This window comes from Hipposideros armiger, unplaced genomic scaffold (assembly GCF_001890085.2).
Source record: "Hipposideros armiger isolate ML-2016 unplaced genomic scaffold, ASM189008v1 scaffold_875, whole genome shotgun sequence".
NCBI classification, from domain to species: domain Eukaryota; kingdom Metazoa; phylum Chordata; class Mammalia; order Chiroptera; family Hipposideridae; genus Hipposideros; species Hipposideros armiger.
In genome coordinates this window covers 174,450-189,898 of record NW_017732225.1, presented here as the reverse complement: position 1 = coordinate 189,898, position 15,449 = coordinate 174,450, and the positions used below count along the sequence as shown (strand labels likewise).

Below are 15,449 nucleotides of genomic sequence, written 5' to 3'. Positions count from 1 at the left end.
CGTCTGCATCGCTCCTCCCTGGATCCTTTTTGAACAATTGTATTACTTTTAATTACTTTAAAAAGAACAAAAATTAGGCCCAAACGGCATCTCTCAGATTGTAGAATGCAGCACATACTATGGAAACATAATGGTTATTGATTTGATTTGATCTGGGAACAGGAGAATATAAGGAGGTGGGAACTAACATTTACTGAGTGTTGCTATGTACTGGCTAGATAGATACTTCCATGCTTGTTCTCTTTAATTTTTTCAATATTTCTATGACTGGATATTTGCCATTTGAAAGAGTTTAAAATTTGCTCAAGACTCATGTCTAGCATATAGCCAATCCATGGCTTGAATCCAGGACTTTCTGACTCCAAAGCCTATTTTTTTTTCTATTGAGAAAGGTAATCTTTTCCAGAGATTTTTTGGAAATAGAAATTTAGCAGTTTGATTTGTAAAAGGTAAGGACAGATGACCTAATAAGACTCTCAGTTTTGTCACTGTTTCATTTAGGCGCTAAGAAAAAATTTAAAACTCCCCAGAGCAAGGTCTCAGTAACCAGCTTGTCTGAAGAGAAAGAGGTTAGAATGGTGCCAAAGGGCCTGATCGCACCATCTCATCAAGGGACCTGTCCTGCTATGGGGAAAGAAGGGCCTGGACCCCAGGAGCCACTGCCTCAGGATGCTGGAAGCTTCCCCTCCGACGATGAAGCCTCCAGTGACCTGGACCTGGAGCAACTCATGGAAGATATTGGACAAGAATTGGAGCAGAGGGTGGAGCCACAGTATAGAGATGACGCAGAGGAGTTCACCTTCTTTGAGGAGTAGTTCTGTGCTCTTGTGTTCTCTCACCTCGTTCCCTGGGAGCAGAAGAGAGAGCCTGTCAGAGGGTCCCTGAGAAGTTTTGCAATTGGTCATTGACTACAAGGTTAATTGGCTAAAGTTAGAGTTGTGCGGTTTATGTGTTAATAAAATATGTTACCTGCTTAATTGATTTGGTTTGTCTCTAACTACATGCTTCCTTTGGCTTCTCTCCCTACTCCGTCATGTCACTGTGGCACATCATCGTTTCTGCTGGGAGGCCTGCACAGTATAGGAATCTGGGGAGGCAGTGACACCTGAGTCCTGGGAGAAGGACATCGAGACAGGCAGGTCTCAGTTCAAATCCTGGCTCACCACTTACTAGCTGTGTGGCCTTGGGAAAAACACCATAACCGTCCTGGCTCCTCGTTTCATGCCTCAAATGAGTACTTCCTATACCATATTCAGGGATGTTCATGAATGTTTAAATGAGGTAATGCATGTAAAGGCTTAACACGATACATGCCAATTATCATTGTAAGGGAAATAGAATGGTTAGACTCGGGGGCAGACCTTGGGTTCCAGGCTGCCTACCTGTGTTTGGGGACTTAGTGTTTCCAGGCCTGAGGCTGTCACTGGATAGAAGTGCTAGAGGAGGGATCTTATAGTTCACTTTTGGTGAGAAGGACAGATGTTGAAAGTGACATCAGCTTTCTCCTTAGATGCAGTCAGGCAAATCTTACAGGTATTTTTATTTTGTGGGCAAGAGCAGGAGGTGGAAGAGGGAATTGGAGCAGATGGCTGTTTCTCTCAGGTCCTTGGTGGCTTTCGACCCCTGCTGGCTTCTGAGTCGTCTGTGTCTGCCTGGGGTCATTATGGGAAGTGGTGATCCCTCTGTTCAGCTTACTCTAAGGAGGTCACCATTCAGGCCCACTCCTTAGGTCTTCAGGATAGAGTATAGAGTCTCTTCCTGGGGGTTCTCATGGGCAGGGTGGCAGGGAGGTGCTGATGGCGGCGAAGTCAAGCTGGACAGGGCAAGGGAGGCATAGAGGATTCTGTCATCCTGGGTAAGAACAGAAAGTGAAAGGGATTAGACAATAGAGGGGGAGCTGCCCCATGTTACAGCAGCAATCCCACACCTGGGTGCCTTGCTGATATGACAGTCCCTCTATTTCTTCCACCCCACCTTCTCCAAGCTTCCCTTTAATTCTTTCAGGCCCTAGTCTGAATTGCTTACCTTGGGGTCCAGCTTGGGGTCTCTGTGTTGTCCTAGAAAGAGAAGATATGCTGGGGTCAGGTGGCGTGGCAGTCAGGGTAGAGAAATGGGCAGGGGGGCTCAGTAGTGAGGTTATCTACTAGGTCAGGACCAGGGTTATGTGAGAGGGATGGGTGAGGCATGGGAAAGAGGAGAATCTGGAGGGGCACATGTGTGGGGAGGGAGCATGTGGGGAAGAAGGAAGGGCCAAGGTGAAGAGTGATGGTAGGACTGACCTTCATTCCCAATGTTCTCATACTTCTCCTCAGTGTTTTGGAAGGATCCCCTGCATGAAAACAAAAGGGTGGGAAATGGGTTCGAGGATTAAGAGTTAAAACCTGCATTGGGCTGGTTCTCTTTTGAGAGACGCCGCGACCTGCTTGGACATACTCAGAAGATACGAGCAAAGGTTCCAGGCCCTCAGAAGGAGGTTGCCTAGAAGAGGCAATTTGGGTGTAGCCCAGGAGAGGTTCCTGAGTCCCAGCTTAAAGTGGATTGTTCTAGAGAAGCACTTTTGTTGAAAGGGGGCACAAGGAGGAGAAATTGAAAGGGAGAGCTCCTGTCCTCTCTGTTGGCACTGGCTCAGTTCAAACTGGAGAAGGAAACCAGCGAAGCTAATCTCAGGTCCTCTGGGTGGCTGCTCAGGTCTTGGTCTCCAGGAGGAGACACCATTCTGGGAGGGGACCCGAGAAAGGCAGCTGACAAGAGACAGCGAGGGAGAGAAATGAGGGATGGGGCTGTGGGAAGGGAAAGTGTGGAAATAGGAAGAAGGGTGGAGAAAAGGAAAGCTGTGGAGGGTGAGGAGGACCAGCGCTCAGGAAAGGAAGGGGAGCCCGGGTGCAGAGGAGAGAAGGCCAGACTGGGAACTGAGTGGGGAAGGCGCTCTGAGAAAAGGCAGATGGTAGAGGAGCTGGAGGCAGAGGGTTCTTGTGGCCCCTTGGGGCGTGTCACTGGGGAAAAGGGAGATTGCATGATAAGCAAAAGCAGGAAAAATGTGGAAGAGGTAGACGTGTTTGGGAAGGATGATGTTCAAGGTGGAAAGGTAACAGGATGTACAGAAGGAAAAGCTTTAGAAATGGCAACAAAAGGCGGAGGAAAGTGGATACCAGAGAAAGACTCAAGGGAGACATTCTGGGAAAGAATCAGAGGAAGTGCTAGGACCCTTAGGTGCACTGTTCTTGGGGTTTTTTTTGTTTGTTTTCTTTTTTTTTTTAGGAGTCGGAGCCTCAGGAAGTGAAGAGCCTGGCCTATTAAGGACATATGAGGATATAGATGGGAAAATCTAGGATGAGAATAGCCAAGAAAGGCTCCCTAGTTCTCTTCTCATCAGGACACTTTCTGTTTCCCAAACTAGACCCCCTCCCTCCTTGGAGGACAAGCACTCACCTGGCTGGGGCTCTGGCTTTAGTCCGCAGACCTGTAGAGGAACCAACAGAGTGTCAGTGTGCCATCCATAATGGCATCTTTCCTCCCTGCCTTCTCTGCTCGTCCTACTCTGAGACATCCTTGGAGAGACCAGGGCAGCACAGCAGCTCTGCCGAAACCCATCTGGGAAGGGCCAGGGACTCAGACCAGGCACACAGCTGGCACTGAGTCCACCCACACGTGTCCTGCTATTGTCCTCAACACCAAATTAGGGGAGCAGCTCTTCTCTGCATCCTGTGTCCCTTTATCTTGCCACTCTCCTCCGCCTGTTCCTGTGCATCCTACTCCCTTCCTTGAACTCTTCCCCCATCTGCTCCTTCCACTGCTGAGCCCTGGCCCACCCTCCCTCTCCCTCCCCCTCCCCCATCTTGTCACAGGCACCACTGCTCCCTCCTGCCCTGACAAACCAGCTTCTTGTGCTTTCCTTCTGAATGGTGGCTGTTTCTCTCTCCCACCTCATAAACCTCATGGCTGGAATCCGTGTTTGCCCTGCAGTCCACTCCCCTCCATGTTTTCCGCCGAAATCTCTGCTGTTCCTCCCGTGCCCTCCCCCCTCTACATCTTCCTCAAGTGTCCCTGCAGCATTTCCCAAGGATTTGGCCTCCAGTTCACACAAAATCTCTCCATCACCCTTCACCTTCCTGAGAGGACTCATCATCCACGGGACAAACCTCTAATGCACTGGACTTGCTCATACCCCAACTCCAGCGACCTCCACTCCACTCAGCCATCCCCTGGACTTTATATTTTTAATCCCTGGGACTGCTGAGAACTCTGAAATATTAAATGCTAGTATCATTTTTATGCTACAACTTTCTTTCCTTCCAGTTCTCTCTTGTCATCATCCCCCTACACCTGTGCTTTGATCTCCCTGAACTCTTGTTCTTTGATCATCCACTTTCTCTGAGGTTATTCAAGCTCCCTGCTGAGTCCTCCACCCTCCCTTTGTGCCCTCTCACCAGCTCCTTGACCTTCCATGTTCCCCTGTCCTTCTACCACACTGAGTTGACAAATCTCCAATTCTGCATGTCTCTTATGGCACGGAATGCTATTTGTTTACTTAATATCCACTCACCTCTTCTTACTCAGTTACAGAAACTTGGTTTTATTTGAAGTGGCAAGTGCTCCCCTACAGATAGATGTGGGACATATGACTAAATTCTAGCCTATATGATATAAGGAGAAGTGTGTGTGGGACTAGGTAGGCTCCTTAAAATGAGGACAGACAACTGGGGCTTAGTCTTTTGTCCTATCATCCTTCCTCCTGTTTCCTGGTGGATTTGGAAATAATGGCCAGAGTCTTAGCAGCCATCTTGGACCATGAGGCAATCTTTAAGACAGAAGCCAGTATCCAGGGCAATGAGACTGAATGCCTTAGGCAGTGGCCTCTGCTGTTTGCCTCCAGATCCTTTTATATGAAGGAAAAACCAGTAAACTCTGTGTTATTTAAGCTATGGTCGCTTCTGGTCTCTAGTGCTAGCAGCTAAACAGAATTCCTAATTGACAGATCCTAAAATATACTAAACTACATGGTTGAATACTGATGGGGAAAAAAACAATAATGTTCAATGATACATCTACTGATTTATGGTTTCTCATCTGAGTTGAGTCTTTAAATACCATCTTCAATTTCCTCAGTGATTATGTAATATTTTCTCTTCATCTTTGGCCCTTATCCTCACTCTCAGGAGACAACCACTGTGGTTTTTCTCCTTGCAGAATTAAAAAAAAATTTGTATGGAGTTGAACTTCAATATTTTTATTCTTGGCTTTTGGGTTTTAGCTTTATTTAAAGAGGCCATTTCCACTCCATGGTTATAAAATAGTCTCACATGCTTTCTTCTAGTACGGGTTATTTTTTTCTTCATTTGAATCTTTGATCATCATGGAATTCATTTTGGTGCAAATTATGAGGTACAGAGATAGCGTTACTTTTTCTCAGATGTTTACACAATTGTTCCAGCACAATGCATTGAATTACTCACCTTTACCCATTGATTTGAAATGTTACCTTTTGGAGTTCCAGCCAAGTTGGTGGAGTAGGTAAACACTTCTTGCATCCTCTCATGACCATGTCAAAATTAAAACTGAACATCAGAACAACCATCATTGAGATTTGCCTGAAGTTTGGCTGAACAGAAATCCTGCAGCTAAGGATATACAGAAGAAGTCACATCAAGACTGGTAGGAGGGGTCGATATGTAGAATGGGCTGGTCCATACATGCATGGCAGTTGAAAATTGGAAAGGATATCTTGGCTGTGGAGGTACCCTCTGAGGAGTGAGGGGACCCAACCCCACACCAGACTCCCCAGCCCAGGGTTCCATTGCCGGGGAAGAGAAGTCCCCATGAGGAAGGATAAGTAGCCTAGGAAACGAACCCACCCCTTCCAGAATACAATGTGAGGCACCTCCCTAGTTTGTTTCAGTTTCACAAGAAACAGTACCCGGCACCTGCAGCTAGAGAAAAACAGGAACAAGTTTTATTATCATGGCCAGTGTCCCTGACCAGGAACTGACCTTTATCTAATTTTAATGTCATTTATATTGTGGATACTGAGACTCCCATCATGCATCTGATGCCATGACAGATCCAAAGGCACCAAATAAGGAAGAAATAGCAGGAAACAAAGGGTCCTACCCAGGGGTAGCAGAAAACAATGGGATGTCACCAAGTCCTGCCCCTGGGAGCGATAAAAATCGCTGATCAGGACTTCCTTGGGGTGACTCAATTTCTGAGTTCACCTGCACTTCCTTCTCAAGTGTTAACTCCTTGTGCTTTCCTGCATCTGTCTTGCTGTTAAATTCTTTCTTCCATAGAGACAAGAAACCACATCACTGCTCATCTTGGTTGAGTCCTCTCTTGAACATCCCTGTGAGCCTCTGGGCAACATCCACAACTTCTGGCTATGAAAATAAGAGGAGATTGTTGTTGAGTAAGATGTAGGGCAGCTGTACTCTCAGGCACTCCTCTTAAAGAATCCGTGCATGGACTTAATCACTGGTGGACTCACTCACTCCGAGCTCCAGTGCTGGGTCAGCAGCTTGAAAAGTATCAGGGACATACCCAGCATGGGTGGCGGCCATCTGCAAATTGCTTTGTGACTCATACCAGCTGGTCCCAGGAAAGGCATAAGCTATGGTTGAACTTGACCAGTGGTGGGACTCTGTTCATGAGGCTCCAGGGCCAGCACACCTGGTAGCAAGCTTCAGACTGAGCTGGAGCACCACCCAACCACCTCTACAAACAACACACCCAAAAGACAGAGTTGGAAGGCACCAGAATCCTGCTAAAATAAATCCTGCTCTATAGGGTCAGTCCCTACCAACAGCTCCTCTGCTGTAGCCACGGACAGTCCTCACAACGAATCAGCGCAAGGATCAATCCCTTCCATTGACATACAAACAGCAACCAAGGGTCAACTACAACAGGAGAGCACACACAAACCACACAAGAGACACACCTGGAGCACCTTGCTCAGGTGACCAGGGAGGCTGCACCACTGGGCTCCACAGGACACCTACTACATAAGGCCATTCTACCAAGACCAGGAGGCATAGCAGCCCTACCTAACACATAGAAGCAAACACAGGGAGGCAGCCATAGTGAGGAGACAAAGAAACATGTCCCAAATGAAAGAACAGAACCAAGTTCTAGAAAAAGAATGAAACAAAATGGAGATAAGCAATCTGCTAGATGCAGAGTTCAAAACACTGGTTATCAGAATGCTCAATGATCTTAGTGAGAACTTCAACAAAGAGATAGGAAATGTAAAATGCAGACAAAAAAACAAAAAATAACCAGTCAAAAATGAAGAATACAATAACTGAAATGAAAAATTCATAAGCTGGCTGAGTGGCTCAGTTGGTTAAGAGTTTGTTCAAGAGTGCGAGCTCTGAGCAACAGTGTCACCGTTCAATTCCCACATGGGCCAATGAGCTGAGCCCAAGTTGAGCTGCCGCTGAGCTTCAAACAGGCAACAGGATGGCTCAGTTTGTGAGAGCATGTGCTCCTAACAAGGTTGCCTGTTTGAGATGATGGGCTACACCCACCCACAACTGAAAAAAGACTGAAATCAGCACCTTGAGCTGAGCTGCAGCCCGGGTGGCTTAGGGGATAGAGTGCACACTCTTAACAACAAGGCTGCCAATTCGACTCTTGCATGGAATGGTAGCTATGCCCATCCACAACTAATTGAACACAGCACGTTGAGCTGAGTGGTGTGACTGAACTTGGAGCTGAGCTTGCTGTGCCCTCCACAACTAAGATTGAAAGACAACAACTTGGCTATTCCCCTTCTCCAGTTCCCCAACACTGTTCCCCTCCCCCAATTCCTCAATAAAATCTTTAAAAAAAAGAATTAATTAGAGGGGATCAACAGTAGATTAGATGAAGCAGGGGATCGAGTCAACAATTTGGAAGATAAGGTAGCATAAAACACCCAATCAGAACATCAAAAAAGAAAAAAAAACTCCCCCCAAATGAGGATAGTTTAAAGGACTTCTGGCACAAATTCAAGCATAACAACAGTTGCATCATAGGGGTACCAGAAGGAGAAGAGGGAGAGCAAAGGCTTGAAAGCCTATTTGGAGAAATATTGATGAAAAACTTTCCTAACCTGGCAAAGGAAATAGACATACAAGCCTAGAAAGCACAGAGATTCCCAAACAAGATGAACCCAAAGAGGCCCACACCAAGACACATCATAATTAAAATACCAAAGGTTAAAGACAAAGAGGGAATCTTAAAAGAAGCAAGAGAAGGGCAGTTAGTTACCTACAAGGGAGCCCCCATAAGACTGTCAGCTAATTTCTCAACAAAAACTTTGCAGGCCAAAAAGGATTGGCACGAAATATTCAAAGTGATGAAAAGCAAAGACCTACCTCCAAGAGTACTCTACCCAGCAATGCTGTAATTTAGATTTGAAGGATAGATAAAGAGTTTCCCAGGCAAAAAAAAAGTTGAAGGAGTTCATGAACACAAAATCAGTATTTCAAGAAGTATTAAAAGGATTTCTTTAAGTGGAAGAAGAAAAAAAAATTATATATATATATATATATACATATATATATATACATATATATATATATGTATATATTAATAAAATGGCAATAACTACATATCTACCAACAGTTATTTTAATGTAAATGGGTTAAATGCTCCAATTAGAAGACAGGGTGGCTGAATGGATAAGAAAACAAGAACCTTGTGTACGCTACCTACAAGAGACTCATTTCAGATCAAAAGACCACACAGACTGAAAGTAAAGGGATGAAAAAAGATATTTCATGAAAATTGGGGGGGGGGAGGAAAAAATATGAAAGAGAGAGAGAGAGAGAGAGAGAGAGAGAGAGAGAGAGAGAGAGAAAGAAAAGAAAGAAAGAAAGAAAGAAAGAAAGAAAGAAAGAAAGAAAGAAAGAAAGAAAGAAAGAAAGAAAGAAACTAAATAAGCGAGGGTAGCAGCACTTATACCAGATAAAACAGACTTTAAAACAAAGGCTATAGCAAGAGACAAAGAAGGACCCACCAGTCCCACCTCTGAATATTTATCTGAAGAAACCCAAAACACTACTTGGAAAGGACATGTACATTCATATGTCCATTGTAGCATTATTTACAATAGGAAACAAACTCATAGATATAGAGAATATTTTGGTGGTTGTCAGATGGGAGGTGGATCGGGGGTTGGGTGAGAAAGGGGAAGAAATTAAGAAGTACAAATAGGTATGTCATGGGGATATAAAGTATAGCTTAAGGAATATAGTCAATAATATTGTAATATGTATGTATAATGTCAACGAGTACTAGATTTATCGGGGTGATCACTTGGTAAATAATATAAATGTCTAATCATTATGTTGTACACCTGAAGCTAATATATTTTATATCAACTGTAATTGACAAATTAAAAATTATTTAAAAAACAAACAACAACATAAAAGGAATGCTACTTTTTAACCTTCTAAATTCCCACATATATTTGGGTCTGTTTTCATACTGCCTATATTTGAATTTTACTCTTTTCTTCCATTACTTTCTCTATGTATTAATATGCCAGTATTTCATCATTTTAATTATGGTAGCTAAATAATTATAAGTGCTAATGCTTATATAGCGCTTACTTTGTGCCAAGAGCTATTCTAAATGCATTACATTTAATCGCCATGACAACCCCTGGTAATTACTATCATTATCCCCACTTTACTGATGAGTAAGTTGAGACACATAGTAATATTACCATTGTGTCAGCCCGGATTGACTTCAGAAAGTCAGATTTTATGCTCTTCATCTCTGTTCTTTAGTATCTAATAGGGAAAATCTCCTCTCGTTGAAAATTTTCTTTAAAGCAATTTCAAATCAATTTTGGAGGGTATTTGGACATAAATAATAGAGGCCTCTAACCCTGTTCCCTCTGAGCTGTAAATGCACACATCCAAATTTCTGATGGACATCTCTATTCAGATGCCACAAAGGTATCTTAAATATAACCTATCCCAAACTAGAGGAAGTCTCTGACCTCCTATGTTCCCTGATTCACTTGGTGGTGTCATCACACCCTTCTTCACTCAAGTTGTAAACATGGGACTTCTTCCTGCTCCCTCGCCCCTACATCAATCCAATCCCCAAGCTTTACTGGTTTTTGTTTTGTTTTGTTTTGTTAAGATTTTATTGGGGAATTGGGGAAGGGAACAGTGTTAGGAAATTGGGGAAGGGAAAATTGTGTTTTTCCAGGACCCATCAGCTCCAACTCAAGTTGTTGCCCTTCAACCTTAGTTGAGCATGGGTGCAGCCCACCATCCCATGCGGGAGTTGAACCGGCAACCTTGTTGTTAAGAACATGCGCTCTCACCAGCTGAGCCATCCGGCCGCCCGTTGGCAGCTCAGCGACAGCTCAGCTTGGGCACAGCTCACTGGCCCATGTGGAAATAGAACCGGTGACCCTCTTGCTCAGAGCTTGTGCTCTTAACCAACTGCGTCACCTGGCCAGCTCTTACTGGTCTTTTTTAACCTTTTCCAGAATCTGGCTCACTCCCTCCACCCACACTGCCACTACATTAGACTGGCTCAAGCCAGTCCCACCTCCATCCCTTCCACCACAGGCTAATGTATCTGGAAGGTGGAGTGAAGTTGTCACTTGGCTGTCTCACATTGCCTCTGGGGTCTGAGGCTCTTGGGTATGATTTACAAGGCCTCTTCTCCTGCCTCCTTCAGAGCACTGAGCTTCTTACAGTTTCCAGAATTGTTTCCTCTGCTTGGAAGAACAGTGACCTCAACACCACCTTCACCACTTCCCTGGCTAATTTTTTTTTATTCTTTGAGATTTTTTTGCAGGTGTCACTTCCTCTGGGAAGCCCTCCTTGATTACTCCTCCTTCATTCCAAATGAGGCAACTGCCCTCTCTCCTGCCTTCACCCTCTGAGTTTCTTTAAATCAGGGCTTCTTCATTATTTACTTGTTATCTCTACTCACAAGCTAGGCCCTAGAAAATAGGCAGTCAACCAATGCTTGCTGAGCTATGCTAACTTCCTTCTGCCCTCCCCTTACTTTTTCAGGGTAGATCCTCTCTCCCCATGAACCAAAAGGTAAGCACTGATGAGAAATTATTAAGTCAAGAAAAAGGACTAGAATATGATCAGATTGGTGGAGAAGGGTTGGTCAAACATGATGGGTCTCAAACTTGATCGCTCAGATATGCCACTTGAGGAGACTGTTAACAATGCAGATTCTCAAGTCCAGACCTCACCCCAGCAGGGATTTGCATTTTTAGCAGGCACTAGTGGTTATTCTCACGCAGGAGGGTTCTGAGAAACATCCAGTTGGGAAGGTTGGGGAGAGGGCAGGGTCCTTGACCACTTACCTTTGCTTCTCTTCCACCTGAGGTAGACCATCACTCCCAAAATTACAATTTTGAGCACAGCGGTGAACAATGCTATGCCAATCACAGCTTCCATACTCAGGGACCAAGACCCTGAGCACTTTTTGCCCCCTGAGACACTGAGGCCATCTGTGGTGGCGGCAGCGGTGGTGCTGGGGACTTGGGTGGTTTTCTTGGGGGCTGAGAAGACATGAGAAATAAACAAATTGTCCCCTGGAGCATTGGAGGCATCTGGGTGAAGCTGTCACACCCTGTTTTCTAGTTTGGGGAATACTGGGGATGGGGAGCAACCCTCTGAAGCTCTCACACAGGGAGAGGAGTAACAAGGTGAAATGCTGAAGGCTGAGAATCCACATCACTCAGTGTAAATCCTGACTCTACTACTGATCAGTGGTCTGACCTCAGAACCTTGTTTCATCACCTACAAATAGGGATAACTAGATCATTGGGTTAAAGAAATTTTTTTGTGGTAAAAGACACATAACAAAATGTACCACTTTAACCATATTTAAGTGTACTGTTCAGTGACATTAATTACATTCGCATTGTTGTACAACTTTTACCACTATCCATCTCCAAGACTTTTTCATCTTCCCAAACTGAAACTCTGTCCCCATTAAACAGCTCCCCGTTTTCCCCACCCCAGCCCCTCATAATCTCTAGTCTATTTTCTGTCTCTATGAATCTGCCTACTCTAGGGACCGCATATAAGTGAAATCAAACTGTTTTCCCTTTTACAGGGTTGTTTTTTAATAAGTGAGAAAACATCTATAAAGCACATCGTGTATAATGGAATGTGATTTTAAGGTTATATTAATATCTAAGTCCTATAAACAGCACGGTGGTTAAGATGGGGCAGTGATTTACCCAAGGAGGGAAGGGTGGGGCTTGGAGGGCATCCTTTCCAGTCCAGAGCAGCAATTCATCACTGACATAATCAGAATTACCAGAGCAAGTGATTATTAAAAGCAAACCAACTTAGTTAACTGTTAGTTTTCTAAAAAATTTTCTATAGACAAGGCACCCCCTCATTGCCTGTGCCTCAGAGACAGCCCCTCGCCCACTGCCCTGAAGACAGATAAATGCAGCTTTGGGTTCTGATGCCCATTGAGTAATAAGATGATCTATTAATGCAACACACTCCATTATTGGGTTCAAAATAGATCAAAACAACATGATGATCAAGTCAATATTTAAGGTCCAGCAGCTAATTGATAAGAGAATAGTCTGTATAGGTTAAACTGGGTTCAAATCCCACCTGCATCACAAGAGCGACTTTGGGCAGGTGTTTAGGCTCTGCAGGCCTCGGTTTCCCCAAGTGGAACAGGAAGATGATAGAAGTACCTGCTGTTACTGTGAGGTTGTGCAGGTTAACTAGCACGATGCATACGAAAGTTTCAGCCGGGTCGCGGTACACAGTAAGCGGGAGCTGCTGTTACTGCTGCTACAGAGGGGCCTCTAACGACCAGCACAGAGGAGCAGGATCAGAGTGGAGAAGGGGACAACACAGGGGCTCCTGGGGGAGAGGTGGGGACTGGGGTCCAGTGAGAGGCGAGGAGGGTGAGGAGGATAGAGACTGGAAGAGTGAGGAAAGAGGTATGATGGAGTGGGGAGAATTGAGAGCCATGTTCTAGGGAGCAGAGTGGGAGAAGGAAGGAGAGAGACTGGGAAAACAGGTGAAGGGGTGTTACCAGGGAACCGGGGGCTCCTCAGGGCGTTGTTGGGTACCTACTGTGGGTACCAGGCTGAGCTCCTGGCTGTGGGGAGACACTGAGTTGGGAATAGCTAAAGCTCCACACACGGACACATGACAAAAGGAAGGCAGGCCACATCCTGAAGAAGTGAAATCCACCTTGAACATGGGGTGAGGGCACGGGGCAGGGCTAGAGCCCCAGTGTGGAGGGTAACTGGGGAGCCCAGAAAGTGCTGAGGTCTGGGGATGGGGGTGTGGGCTGGATCTGGAGGAGGTAGTGAGGGAAAGGGCAAGGCAGGCCAGGTTTGCGGGAGATTTAGGTGGAAAGGGTAAAGCTGGCAGAGGCCTGGGGTAGAGTTGGGGTGGGCAGGGAGAGGAGTTTGAGAGAAGGGTCAGGAAGAGTGGGGCCTGGACCAAGGCTGGGGGACGAGGGCACCAGTGGCCTTCGAAAGCCTCAGCCAGGGCAGCTAGACTCACCTCGGGTGATGGTGAGTCTGGTCCCAGGCATGGACTGCCACACCACCTCCTCATGTTTCTTGAGGGTCAAATAGACTCGGCAGAAGTACAGACTCTCGTCTTCCTTCCGCAGGTTAGAGATCTGGAGGTAGCCGTTCTCCCAGCTCTCTGTCCAATTCAGGAAGAGCCGGTTCTGGAAATCCGTATGGATGAAATGCGGGGTCATGTTGTAGATGAACGCCCCATGGAAATCTTTCCATCTCCAGGTTATACGCACACTGAGAACACTGGCTGACTCCCAGGGGTGACAGAAGGAGAAGGGGATGTGGATGGAGCCACCCTTGGGGGCTGAGAGCCGCTTTGGTTGGTTGACCTCATACCGAGCGTCTGAATTGCACTTTATCGAGCTGCCTGAAGGAGGAAGGGAGAGGGAGAAACCTCAAAGTGGCGGTGGTGGTGGATGGGGTCAAAGAGAAAGCCCCAGACCAGCTGGCACCCTCACCCAAGGGCAGAAGTGTGACAGATGGTAGGACTGGTCCTCTGGCTGGGTGTCCCCCTCTCCAGGCTTGGGGTAGGAGTAGGGTGAGGGGTGGAGGGACCTAACACTGTGGGACCAACTCTTTGCTTGTTGGAGATGGCTGGCCACCCCAGCAGGCCCTTTCTACACCCAGCTTCAGGCCCCCCCGGGGGCTCCCCCATGGCCCTGGGCAGAGCCAGGATGGTCCCGGCCACTCACCATTCTGCAGAAACGCCGGCAGCAGCAGCAGGGGCAGCAGCAGGGGCAGACTCATCACCTTGCTCTCCTCCAGGGAGATGAGAAGACAAGCACAGACCTCAAGGCCAGAGGGGAGGCCCTAGGAGGCACCACCTCAGGGAAGTCTGTGCTGCAGGAGAGGAACCATCAGGCTCCTTCAGAAGGCGGAGGAAGGGTGGGAACCTTCCCCAATTCTGCAGCCCCAGAGTGACCAGCACTTCCTTTATCAATCTGGCTTCTTCTTTTCTTATATTGCAAAAGGACCTCCCTTTTGGCCAGTGCAAAGAGAACGGTGATATAGGGTCCCAGCCTCCATTTTCACACTGAAGGGCGTGGTCCTGACATTGGTTTGCTGGGGCCTCTTCTCCCTCACCTCAAGTCCCTGCCTCTGCCAGAGTCCTCCTCTCTGTCTCTCACTTTCTATCCTTTTCTCTGCTTCTCTGAGTGTCTCTCAGCCTCTGTCTCTCATCCCAGCGAAGGGATGGCAGCAGGACCAGCTCTGGCCCTTTCAGGGAAGGAAAGGCGGCCATGAGTCCCTGCCCAGCTACAACTGCTTAGAGAGAAGGAGCAGGGAGCCTATGTGGTCAGATAACCTCAGGCCCCAGCCCCAGCCCCAGAAGCACCCAGCTTGCTCTTGTTCCCTCTCCCTCCCCTCCAGTCCCCAGGCAGAACCAAGGCCCACCAGGCCAGGTCGCTTCCCTTTGTGCAGTCTCACACCCTCCCTGAGGTTAAGAAGTGAGGGTGGGCTCACTCCCACCTCCCTAGAGAGAGGGCCTCCTGGAGGCCATGCCTCCACCCACTGGATCTGCAGGGCCCTCTGTCCTCTCCACTGTACAGATGAGGAGACCAAGGCTCAGGGAGGCTGTGCCCCAAGTCCGTGACTCTCAAGTGACAGATGTGGGACTCAAACTCCAACCTCGCTGACTCCACAGAGCTTCTGCTGCTTCTGGATGCTTCTGTCTGGTTGCACCACAGACTCTCTGGGCCTCAGCTTCTGAGTGCAGAGATCTGGGGTGTGAGTCCCAGGAGGCTGTGTTTATGCTCCTGTGGTGATTCCATGAACAGCTGTTAGAGCCCTGGCTAATGCAGAGCCTTCCTTGGACACAGGGGATAAAGACTCAGAACAGTAATGATTCACCCCAGTGACAGTCCCTGGGACTGTCTCCAGTTAAGGGCACTGCCAGCCTTGGACTGGTTGTGGA

At 46.9% G+C, this 15,449-nt stretch overlaps 2 protein-coding genes across 11 annotated transcripts in view; one reads left to right on the top strand and one right to left on the bottom strand.

Annotated features, from left to right (window-relative positions):
* Window positions 1-1,367, top strand: part of ZCWPW1 (zinc finger CW-type and PWWP domain containing 1) — a 36,614-nt gene extending 35,247 nt beyond the window's left edge. For 6 of the 8 annotated variants that reach the window (XM_019629943.1, XM_019629942.1, XM_019629940.1 and 3 more), the window contains one exon: window positions 481-1,367. In XM_019629943.1, the coding sequence (XP_019485488.1) occupies window positions 481-815 (335 nt within the window). In that variant the 3' untranslated portion in view covers window positions 816-1,367. The remainder of the gene's footprint in view (window positions 1-480) is intronic. The other 2 variants (XM_019629945.1, XM_019629941.1) reach the window with 1 other exon arrangement.
* Window positions 1,368-1,525: 158 nt separating this feature from the next.
* On the bottom strand, window positions 1,526-14,840 carry PILRA (paired immunoglobin like type 2 receptor alpha). Of its 3 annotated transcripts, XM_019629946.1 has the most exons (7): window positions 14,230-14,839; window positions 13,515-13,904; window positions 11,327-11,524; window positions 3,430-3,460; window positions 2,280-2,329; window positions 2,026-2,057; window positions 1,526-1,851 (listed from the first exon to the last, which is right to left on the bottom strand). In XM_019629946.1, exons 1-7 carry the CDS (start codon window positions 14,282-14,284, stop codon window positions 1,726-1,728), a joined length of 882 nt encoding a protein of 293 aa, XP_019485491.1. In that variant the 5' UTR covers window positions 14,285-14,839; the 3' UTR covers window positions 1,526-1,725. The 3 variants fall into 3 exon arrangements, with proteins under 3 accessions (XP_019485491.1, XP_019485493.1, XP_019485492.1); XM_019629948.1 differs by lacking the exons at window positions 1,526-1,851; window positions 2,026-2,057; window positions 2,280-2,329; window positions 3,430-3,460 and adding an exon at window positions 5,625-6,374 and having other exon boundaries at window positions 14,230-14,840; XM_019629947.1 differs by lacking the exons at window positions 1,526-1,851; window positions 2,026-2,057; window positions 2,280-2,329; window positions 3,430-3,460 and adding an exon at window positions 5,625-6,370 and having other exon boundaries at window positions 14,230-14,840.
* Between the last annotated feature and the right edge of the window lie 609 nt (window positions 14,841-15,449).

Bases quoted from the DNA above. Each gene is read 5' to 3' on its own strand.
- PILRA (XM_019629946.1), bottom strand. From the start codon at position 14,284: ATGAGTCTGCCCCTGCTGCTGCCCCTGCTGCTGCTGCCGGCGTTTCTG. The intron at 2,330-3,429 runs GTGAGTGCTTGT...GTTTTCATGCAG, and splicing joins AAAGCCAGAGCCCCAGCCAG to GGGATCCTTCCAAAACACTG. The intron at 1,852-2,025 runs GTAAGCAATTCA...GTTCTTACCCAG, and splicing joins ACCCCAAGCTGGACCCCAAG to GATGACAGAATCCTCTATGC.